Source organism: Zingiber officinale, chromosome 2B (genome assembly GCF_018446385.1).
Source record: "Zingiber officinale cultivar Zhangliang chromosome 2B, Zo_v1.1, whole genome shotgun sequence".
Lineage (NCBI taxonomy): Eukaryota > Viridiplantae > Streptophyta > Magnoliopsida > Zingiberales > Zingiberaceae > Zingiber > Zingiber officinale.
This window is the reverse complement of record NC_055989.1, coordinates 357,839-369,696: the sequence shown is the minus strand read 5'-3', so window position 1 is coordinate 369,696 and position 11,858 is coordinate 357,839. Positions and strand designations below refer to the sequence as shown.

The 11,858-nt window shown below is 36.4% G+C and overlaps 1 protein-coding gene and 1 long non-coding RNA gene across 2 annotated transcripts in view; both read left to right on the top strand.

The window, feature by feature from the left end:
• Positions 1-791, top strand: part of LOC122044945 — a 34,100-nt gene extending 33,309 nt beyond the window's left edge. Inside the window, exon 7 of the long non-coding RNA XR_006129852.1 lies at positions 428-791. This is a non-coding gene — a long non-coding RNA (uncharacterized LOC122044945). The remainder of the gene's footprint in view (positions 1-427) is intronic.
• Positions 792-3,731: 2,940 nt separating this feature from the next.
• On the top strand, positions 3,732-5,933 carry LOC122048048 (accelerated cell death 11-like). The gene is made up of 4 exons (XM_042609656.1): positions 3,732-3,795; positions 4,190-4,355; positions 5,404-5,552; positions 5,803-5,933. The coding sequence occupies exons 1-4, from the start codon at positions 3,732-3,734 to the stop codon at positions 5,931-5,933; spliced, it is 510 nt and encodes a 169-aa protein (XP_042465590.1).
• Positions 5,934-11,858: the final 5,925 nt, after the last annotated feature.

Sequence of the window (11,858 nt, the reverse complement as noted above, 5' to 3'; positions counted from 1 at the left end):
TGACGCGCAAAGAGGATATCCAGTTTAAGACGTCTCTTGAATGATGCAAGCAGAGAGGATACATTCAATGTCCTAAAGCAGAATTTAGTCAGCATAGTTATAAATCCTTCACTCCCTAAACTAGTGAACGATACTTCAGCAAGGATTAAAGAATTTCAGAAGTAGTGCCTACAAGCTAAGTTAGGCAATTATCTAGGACATGGGTTGCCTTTTCCATTTCGTTTTTTTTAAATGAACGGTCTTAAATGGTGACGGTGAAAAGCACAATAAATTGACATGACATATTAATTACTATGTACACAAATGGATGCTGAGATGGTTCATTTGGTATGAATCCATGCAAGCATAAAATCTGTAGAATAGTCCAGCTAGAGAGACAAAGTATTAACGAAAGATAATTAGCAAAGAAACATATTGTGCACTGCAGATCTAAGAGACTGTCGCTGTTGATGCAAGTCTTGAAGAATTGAAACACCGAGCTCCTCAGTCTCTAACACTGTCCTTCTGCCCTCCTTTATTCTTTCAATAGAATGGTTGAATCTCTCTATTGACGTCAATAGCCTGCTCCTTTGCTCAGTGGAGGCATGTAGTGCAAAAGAAAAGATGGCAGTAGCAAAGGCATAAATTTCAGTATATCCTCGTAATTTAATGTTCCATAAGCATAAGAAAAGATGACAGTGGCACGCTTACGACTAAAGATGTTTGCCAATCAACACAGACCATGTTCCATGTAGAAACTCTACTCTGATTGTGAATTTTAAACTCACAAGATCTAGTGAAATTTTTTTTTTAAAATCATATATGCTAGTGCCAATACATTAGTGATAGCAAACCTGCATCATAGCAATCGACTTCAATTTAACTCACTCCAAGAAGTCATGTTTCATAGTTTCCTTGTATATTGACTGTTTCTCAGCGCTTCTACCAAACATAATTAATTTATATTTCAGTGTTTATAAGACTACATACTATTAGTTCAAAAAATATGACTTAGTAGACCTCTCCCTCCTTTGCCTCGTTTTCATCTCTAGCCCACATGATTGTCTTTTCTATTTGCATCGCCTACCTACTATCATATTTGTTAAACTCAGCAGAACCCAAAACAAATCAACCAAGTTGGATCAGGATCAGCAAGTGCTAATACGATTATGGTTGATATCTCGGATATATCTACTGGGGTTGCTGGACTAGTGGGGGAAAAAAAAACAATAATCACAGATATCTGAGCAAAAATTTGTGTCGTAATATTTCTATTCGAAATTAATTAGAGATTAATTTTTCTAAGAAAGATGATTTCATTTCCTATTTGTAGAAAATTTTAAATTTTTTCGACCGTTTCTTATTTTTTATGAATTTGTTAACAAAATTTATATATTTTTATTTAATGATATTTTGCGACGTGATTTTTGCAAAATTTATTTTTCTGTGAAAACTTATCATGTTATCTATCATAGAAAAAATTTTCATAATTTTTTGACCATTAAATTATTTTTTATAAATTTTTTAACAAAAATTATATTTTTTTATTTAAAAATATTTTGTAGAGTTTTTGAAAAAAATTATTTTTCTATGAAATATTTTTGAAATCTTTAGACCGTTATTGAATTTTATATGAATTATTTATCTAAATGCTAACTTTTAATATTACAAATTTTTGAAAATTTATTTTTTATGTGCTCTATTATATTCTCAAAAAAAATTTTACGATATTTTGAGCTTGGAAATTATTTTTAAGTATTTTTTTAAATAAATATTAATTTATATCGAAAATTATTTATTATTGCTTAAATCAAATTTCATAATTTCGTGAAAATTTTATCACTATCTTGGATAAGAATGTTTTACTGTTATAAATATTTTTAAAATTTTTCAATGACAATATATTTTTAAAATTCTTTCTTCAAAAACTAGTTTATAAATCACAAAAAAATCTGATTTTCGAAAATTCTTTTCCAAGTCTTTTATGTCTAGTTTACTCTAACTTGATTTGTTCACATAAAAAGGGGGAGATTATAAGTATCCCGTGGTAGTTTTATGTGATCAACCAAGTCAAGTTAGGTCATGTTGTGGTTTGATCCCTGTGTCTAAGTGTGAAAGAACTTAAGAGCGAAAGACACTGGCGGTACGAGAGATAGTCAACGCGATTGATACGTCTGAGAGACCAGGCGCTGTGGAAGAGTACACTGGCGGATGAGAAGGAAGCGCGCGGTGTTTCCGAGAGACGAGAGCCTAAAGCAGAAGGATTGCTCGAGAAGGCTGGAAAATGAGATCGAGTGAGCATTATTTTAGATGGCTAAAATCACCCAAGCGAACGGAATCGGAATGGGGAGAAACCGAATAGTCAACAAGTTGTTGACTGTCCGGGCGCCCGGACCTAGTCCAGGCGCCCGGACCCCCTAGGTGCTCTGAGGTCGGCGAGCGCCCTCGTTAAGCAAGGGGCTGAGTTAGCACGGTCTGGGCACCGGGAACCATTCCAGGCGCTCGGACCAACAAAGTCTATCCCGACCAGGCCGTTGCGATCCGTTGCGGTGTGGATAAAGTTTTATCTACACCCAGGTACCCGGAGCCTGATTTCAGTAGTTTAACACAACACTTGAAAACGATATTCTTATTGTTTTTTACATTGTAATATAGTGCTTAAACTGCTATAAAAGGCTTCTCTGCTTGAAGGATATTTGATAGTGAACTTTCAACCAATGAAAATGATAAGATGCTTCTTTCTCCATTATCTTATTTTAAGAAAATGGTAAAAATCTAAGTGGTCATGGATAATGAAATTAGAATCTGTTAGGATGAGGTTAAATATACTTTTAATGGAATTTTATGTAGGTAAAACTTTATATTTAGATGATAGGTTATCAAAGTTTGTAAGAGTTAATTTGGAGACTCAGCTAAATTACCTATTTATATGAATCTACGTCATACTCTTTTTGTAAGAGTTAATTTGGAGACTTGGCTGATCATGTGGTGTGAAATTGTGATTCAAGTTCCAAAGTGAGCACTGGCTATTGTTAGTCTTTCTCCATCCTTACCTAGCATTAAAATAGCCATTTACTCATTTTTCATCAATTGAAAACTGCACCTAATTGCTCTTCAATATTAGTATATAAGTCTTTATTTTATCCTAGTATTTCCAGACATCCCTCTCAACATGACTTAAGACTTTTTAAGTGTCATTATGTACCTTCAACTCTGCTTAGCTAATTGACAAGATTTATGCTATAGTACATTAAGACAACTTTAAACTAGATATTAATTTTTGAATTTTTACAAGGAAAAGATCTAGAAGTCAATGGTTATGCTTGAATTTGGAAAAGATCTAGACGTTGTGTAGATTACCACTCTCACACTGTGTTGATCACCATCTCATGTGTCAATCACCATCTTGTCGTTAGGCAATAGACCAGCGTGATTGTCCAAAACAAAGATAAAACATCTTTAAGAACTTTTAAGAAGAAAAACAAAGATAAAAACATGATGGATGACAATCTAGCAGTTTCTACACTGAGCATGTGGTTAGTCACAACAGAATCAATGATTCAAAGGCTTGCTAGGCAATCAAGAGGACTTGTTATATACTCCTTCCTTGGTGACTTCATGATTCATTATTGTTTCTGTGTGTTTACCTTGTGATATTTAATAGATTGATGATAATGCATTGGATAGATAATTTTATAGACAACTTACATTTTTATTATTTTTGAAAACACTTTAATACCTATACTGATAATATGCTCATTGCTTCCTGTACTTTAATTACTTTGCAGCTTGGTGCTTGTGTTGTTGTTGCACAAGGTGCAATGCAAAATGACATATTGAGAGAGTTTGGACATTGAATGCCGACTCCATATATTTATGGGCAACATGTATTGAAGACGAAAAAGCATGTTCTTATGAGATGTATTTACCAGATGAATTTTTATTATTTCTTCCATTGAAGAAGACAAACTATATCTTAAGAGTTTTTCCAGACCAAGTTTCATCATGTTGATGTGACCAGCTTCATTTCACCTGAATACTTTGGCAAGAGACAACACTGGTCTCATCTCTAGTTTAATCCCATTTTCAATTGCATTAGCTTTGGCTTAGAAAGCCATGCATTGAGGAGAAAGGAAACCTCCATAACCAAGTCCAAGCGTTATCTATGCTTATGCGCACACTTATCATGAGGTTTTACCCTATTCTGAAGATTTATATGAAACATCGAAATCAATCTCAACTTTAAACAATTTGCTTGAGTTAGATATTCAACAGGATCGTGTGAAACAAGGTGGCAGCCATTCACGTAATCTACTTAGAGTTAAGCGTGGACTTGACATGGTCAAGGTGTTGTTTGAGCATATTCTTGAAAAAGAGTATGGACATAAACTCATACCTTTCTTTTCCATTTGTAATATGCATGTTAAACATTATATGATGACAAAATAAAAGGATGGCTAAAGTTTTGTATTCCAATTAGCTTCGGCTATACTTTAAAATATTTGAACGCATTATTAGATTATTCTTCATAAGTTTGCCAACAAGTTCAAATCATGCTTAAACAAAATTCAAACACATTACAATGATTACTTATGCTTCAAAGAAAGAATGACAATCAACAAGAATGTTCAAATCAAATCCATTAGTAACTAACCGAAATAATGATGTCCATCATAAATCATTCTTACATGTAGTTAAGGATTTGCCAATTTGAAATATAAACTAATATGGTTTTCTGAGCATTTCAAGCCATATTTTTAATGGGTAGACTAACCATCCATCTTAAAATTTATAAAAGTATGGCAATTAAGTACCAAGATTGCATTTTTGAGGGGTTCAGAAATTACCTGTAAACTATTTATAATAATAATACAAAGTTGCTTTCATGTTTTCAAACAAACCATTAAAATGATGAAATTAAATATCAGTTTTTAGTCATTGAATTAAGTCCGTAGTATTAGAATTCCAAAATGTACTTTTCGGATCATCTGAAACAATTCATTTCCTATTCAGTATGCATTCAGGTGTTTCTTTGCACACCCTGGTTTCTTAAGAACATTATGTTTGGCTTCTTCAAAATTGATCAGATAAATATCTCTGCCGAAACCTAAGTTGACATTTAGTATGTATTTCCTCTTGTAGTTTTGTTGCTGCATTTGTGTGTTTCATCTTGTTAATATGTTCTCTTTTGCCGGTTGAACAATAAACTTCATCTCATTGTCAGAAAATGCAAATGATTCTAAAATTTGCAGGATTGGTTTTCAAACTTCAGTTATGGTAAATATTAGTAGACCTTTGCAAACTCCTCCTTCAAAATAGTTGATTTAGTATGTATTAAATTGAAGATCGTTTAGATAATAAACTATTACAGATGTCGGCAGCAAGTGTTTTAATTCTTTTTCACTTTGTTCTTTGCCAACACAGTGAAAATTCCCCGAGGGACCCCGCAACTGTAGCATATGCAAAGGTGTTTGCTGCTCACCATGGTTGGGCAGTACGGAAAACTTGCAGTTGCTGCAAGAATGTATGCCCTTTGTCAAAAGCACAGCTATTGAAGAAGCTAAATAAACACGGTGAGTTTCTACTATTGATATTGGAATGACTCATTGTCATCAAACCTTAACTGTCAAAATGGATGACGAATAAGACACAGTTCTAGGGTAAACATAAAAGTAAACATGAGGCAGTGTATCAGCAATCCATACACTTAAAATTGTTTTTAAAAATAGTGTGTACATCGTAGATCTAGCTATGCTTAAGATCAGAACATTGAAATTTCACTCACAGAAGAATTTTGGCTAACTAGTTGTTGAATGATCGCAGAGGCATCAGTAATGACTTACATGCAAACCTACATCAGAAGCTCAGGTCCTGTCATCATGTACGTTGAAGAGCTATATAACTCGAGACAAAATGGCGATAGATTGGTGAGGACAGGCGCATCCTGGTGCTAGATCTTGGCTAAAGGAACGTTTGTTGATACACATTGTCTTGAGCTGCATGAGTTTACTTGTGAAACGTTTGTTCACATAGGAGAGACTCTATCTTTATACGAAGCTAGATAAATGATAGACATCATTCTGGATCGTTAGTTTTAACCCATATGAGTTTATTATTTGAAATTAGCACTTAAAACAAATTGATCAAAACAAATTGACCATTAGCCTCAAAGATTTGAGGCTCACGTTAATTGAAATGGAATTTTTATTTAATTTTTGATAGTATCATCCAAGATTTAAACAAAGTGTACTAGTCCATCAAGCTAACTTTCAAAAATATTTTAATTTAACATCAGATCTATTCATCTCTCCAACCCAATAATTATGACCATTTAATATTAAATACAAAATTATTTTAATTTTGATATCATATTGTACACAAAAAAAAATATTTATTTATTTTCCGTCCAACAATCATAATATTTATTTTTTGATTTTTTTTCTTGAAAATACATTTATTTCTATTTTCATTCAAATTTAAATTATTTTACATATGTAATAGGTTTAATATTAAACATATTATACATATTTAATATTTTTAATCTTTATTAATGTTTAGCTCCTCATTTCAACCTAACAGGTTTTGTCATATGTAGGATGTCCCTGTCTTTTGTTGCGAGGGTAATTGTTCACATGGAAGTTGCCGACGTCGGTTCATATGGCTGCCGGCTCCAACTCACATATGTTGCTCCTCCTCTTCTCTTTTATAAGCTCCTCCCATTTACTAGTAATCTTCATCTTCGACAATGGCTCTTGTGGTGATGGTTTTGATGATGACGTTTGGTTGTGCTTCCTCCCTCTTGCATTCACTCCAACCATCCGCTCAACCACCGATCACGTCCTCTCATGAGACCTTCAACGGACCGAAGCCCCCAAAGTCTTCGTCTACACCAATCGAGTTGCCACGAAGAGTATTGCCTCTGCCACCACCACTACTCATGAGGGTGATCACTACTGCCGAAGTCGCTCCCAAAGCTGCCCCCAAAGAATAGATGTAAGTCACTAAGAACTTACATGTTTAAAGAGGAACAGAGACCTTGAATGAGGCTTTAAGGGCTTCTTTATAATTTTCTTCATCTATATTAAGCATGTGAGTTTTAATTAAATCTTATATTAAGCATCTATATTAAGCATGTGAGTTTTAATTAAGCAAAAACAAGAGAATTCCTCCACCTTCATTCCCCGATTCTTTTCTCTCAGTCGTGCATCCGCTCGGCTAAACTACTTGTGATTACACTCAGGTGCATTCTCAATTCGCCACGAACAACTAGTGCTTGGTTGCGTTCGTGGTTTTGTCGTTGTATCATGGGAAACAGACGACCGAGAAAACCTCGAAGCACAGCCGGAGGTGGGACGAATCTGTTTCAAGGAAACTGCGTCGATCGCAGTCCTCGGTCCGTTGCTCTGTCTGTCCTCTCGGTTGGAGTCTTCATCTGCTGGGTCGGCCACTCGCCCTTCTGATCTGCCCGACCGGTCTCTCGCTCTACCTGTTTATCCTTCAGTCTGCTCGGACGCTTTGATTGCTCAGACTCTGAGGTCAGAAAACCAGCCCCTACTAGCAGCTTGAGATTATCTGCTCAGGTCATCTTAACTGTGAGCTGAATTTAATTCGAGTATTTAAATTCAGCTAATTTCCTGTAAATCTCCGGCTACATATTGTTTGGTTTCCAACAATATGTTCTGTTTTGCCGGTTGAACAATAAACTTCATCTCATTTGTCAGAAAATGGAAATGATTCTAAAATTTGTAGAATTGGTTTTCAAACTTCAGTTACTGTAAATATTAGTAAATCTTTGCAAACTCCTCCCCCAAAACAGTTGATTTAGTATGTATTAAATTGAAGATCGTTTAGATAATGAACTATTACAGATGTCGACACCCAGTGTTTTAATTCTTTTTCATTTTGTTCGTTGCCAACACAGTGAAAATTCCTAAGGGACCCTGCCATTGTAGCATATGCAAAGGTGTTTGTTGCTCACCATGGTTGGGCAGTATGGAAAGCATGCAGTTACTACAGGAATGTATGCCCTTCTGTCAAAAGCACAGCTATTGAAGAAGCTAAATGAAGATGATGAGTTTCTGCTATTGATATTGGAATTGTTAATACAGTTTGACTTGGCTGTTGTTTTGATGTTGACACTAGTTTAAGTTTGTATCAGATATTAATTTAACTCAGAATGACTACTGATCGAGGTTGATCAGTTGGGAGGGAAAGTCCTGGTGAGTGAAGCCAGGCAAGGGAAATCCAGATGGGTCAAGGTTGACCAGACATCTGGTAAAAAGTCCAAGCAGGGAGCTTGGCACGGGAAAAGTCCAAGTATGGTGACTTGGCACAGAATGGTTAGAGAGGGCTCGGTAGCTCGTTCTCTGGACCGGACGAAGTCAGAGAGGGCTCGGTAGCTCGTTCTCTGGACCGGATGAGGTCAGAGAGGGCTCGGTAGCTCGTTCTCCGGACTAGGTCAGAGAGGGCTCGATAGCTCGATCTCGGGACCAGGAAGACCTCAGGGTTTCGGGCTGGAAAGCTGCAAAACTCACTCGGTAGCATTGGATCGGTCTGCAGACCGATCCAGTGATACCTTGGTCGTCTGGATCGGTCTGCAGACCGATCCAGTGATACTCCAAGATCACTGATCGGTCGGGTGACCGATCAGTAACCACACAGACTTTCTGTGGGCTATCTGATCGGTCTGGTGACCGATCAGGATCCACACAGAAGCTTTCTGTGGGTTAACTGATCGGTCTGTGGATCGATCAGTAACCACACAGAAGCATTCTGTGGGTTATCTGATCGGTCTACAGACCGATCAGAAAGAAGTGATCAGAAACGCTGAGAAAGCGTGGAACGGTCTGTGGACCGATCCACACATAGTCTGATCGGTCCACAGACCGATCAGGATCTTCCCGGACCGATCTCCTGATCGGTCCAGAAACCTATGGATCGGTCTGCTGACCGATCCACAGTGATGTCGCATGTCTCCTGCTACTTCTCTGAGATTTCTGACTCGTTTCTGATGCATCTGATCTAACATATGCTTGTGAGCTTTTTTGGTTACAGGCTGCAGGTACCATGGTGATGTTTGAATTCAAATCAATGACTATCAAAGGAATAAAACAAAATGATTTTTCTACTGGTTATCGCTGCAAATTGTGCAAAAGAAGGGTCAACGTTCACTGGCTTGTTCAGTTGGCTCACTGGTTGCGATCAGCTTGACTCTTCCTTATTGGTTCGAGCTCAGAGACACCAGTGAAGACCAAGGATGGTATTGGTGTGAGTTCAGATGAGGAAGAAGCGTGATTGGCGACGCCTGGTTTGGCGACAGTGATACGCTACTGGTTTGCAGTGATTCGATGCAGGCAAACGCAGTGAAGAAAGCAGAGAAATAAGAAGGAGGAAGAGGAGAGGATCGCTAACTGTCTGAAAAAACTCTCTCTGTCGTTCAAGCAAGAGGCTGTGCGTTTTTGTTGAGCTCTTGGCTGATTCCTCCTGTCGTTGTTTTTCTACTTCGTGGCTGTAAGTTAAACTGTTCAATCCTTTAGCCACACTCTGTAAGTAATTGTGCTTCACTTTCAAATCTACTCTTGTGATCTTTGTGGAGAGGTTACTCCACCGAGAAGGAGGATCTTTAGCCGGAGTTTATCCGGGGTGCGATCTACCGAAGATCAAGGAGTCGTCCACCTTACGGACACGCCGAGGAGTAGGGGCAAGTTATCCCCGAACCTCGTAAATCCTAGTGTTAGTGTGCTTGTGTTTTTCTCTCCTTTAGTTGTCCAATTCCGCTGTGCTAACGATTATCTGTGTAGAAGTTTTCGTTTAAGTTTTTAAAGGAGCTATTCACCCCCCCCTCTAGCCATCTAAGATCCCAACAGGAATGACTCATTATCATCAAACCTTAATTGTCAAAATGGATGATGAATAAGACACAATTCTAGGGTAAACATAAAAGTAAACATGAGGTAGTGTATCAGCAATCCATACACTTAACTGGTTTTAAAACACTGTGGAGTACATCGTGGATCTAGCTATGCTTAAGATTAGAACATTGAAATTTCACTCACTGAAGAATTTTGGCTAACTAGTTGTTGAATGATCGCAGAGGCATCAGTAATAACTTACATGCAAACCTACATCAGAAGCTCAGGTCCCGTCATCGGAAGAGCTATATAACTCAAGACAAATGGGGATAGGTTGGTGAGGAGGACAGGCACATCCTGGTGCTAGATCTTGGCTAAAGGAAGAAGAATTCATGATGCATTTGTTGATACACATTATCTTGAGCTGTATGAGTTTACTTGTGAAACGTTTGTTCACATAGGAGAGACTCTTTTAGTTTGATTGATATTTAGGAGAAGCTAGATAAATGGTAGACATCATTCTAGATCGTTAGTCTTAACTCATATGATTTTATTATTTGAAATTAGCACTTAAGTTTTCCCACCATATCGGAGGGGGTATTTTTTTTCTCAATTCTTTCAAAGTTAAGAGTTAGAGTTAGAGTTAGTTTGATGAAATGTTCTTTATCGATCAAAACAAATTGACCATTAGCCTCAAAGACTTGAGGCTCACGCTAATTGAAATAGAATTTTTATTTAATTTTTGATAGTATCATCCTATATTTAAACAAACTGTATCAGCCCATCAAACTAACTTACAAAAATATTTTAATTTTAACATCAGATCTACTCATCTCTCCGGCCCAATAATTGTGACTCATTTAAAGTCTATTGGACTAAGTAGAAAATTTAATATCATATTGTACTCAAATAAATATTTATTATTTATTTTCCGTCAAACAATCATAATATTTACTTTTTGATTTTTTTTTCCTGAAAATACATTTATTTCTATTTTCATTCAAATTTAAATTATTTTACATATTTACTAGGTTTAATATTAAACATATTATACATATTTAATATTTTTAATCTTTATTAATATTTAGCTCCTCATTTCAACCTAACAGGTTTTGTCATCTGTAAGATGGCCTTGTCTTTTTTTGCAAGGGTAATTGTTCACATGGAAGTTATCGGCGTCGGTTCACATGGTTGCCGATGCCAACTCACATGTGTTGCCCCTCCTCTTCTCTTTTATAAGCTCCTCCCACCTACTAGTAATCTTCATCTTCGACAATGGCTCTCGTGGTGATGATTTTGATGATGACGTTTGTCTGTGCTTCCTCCCTCTTGCTTTCGCTCCAACCATCCGCTCAACCACCGATCACATCCTCCCATGAGACCTTCAACGGGCCGAAGCCCCCAAAGTCTCTGTCTACACCAATTGAGTTGCCACCAAGAGTATTGCCTCTGCCACCACCACCCCTCACGAGGGTGATCACTACTACTAAAGTCGCTCCCAAAGCTGCCCCCAAAAAATAGATATAAGTCACTAAGAACTTACAAGTTCAACGAGGAACAAAGACCTTGAATGAGGTTTTAAGGGATTCTTTATAATTTTATTGATCTATATTAAGCATGTGAGTTTTAATTAAATCCTATACAAGAAAAGAAAAAAAAAAAGACAAAGACAAAGATAAAGAGTGAATAATCAAAATATCTGCACATATTTTAATTAACGTAGTGAATTCAAGGGATTATAAACATTTTATTTGAATGAAGCTAGTAGCTTGTCCTTTCATTTTTAGTTTTAAAGGCCAATTATAAATATTGCTCTAATTTTCTTTTGTATGGACGACTGTTGTACTAGCTAGTTGTGCCTGGTTCAGTTTCAACTGAACTTAAATATATAAATTTAAATATTTTTAATTAAAATATTTAAGTTTTTGTTGGTGTTTGGTCGATTGATCATGAGAAATTATGATTAGAATATGGAAAGATTCATACATATGTTTGAGCCATGACAGTAGATACATTGTATATAAGGTC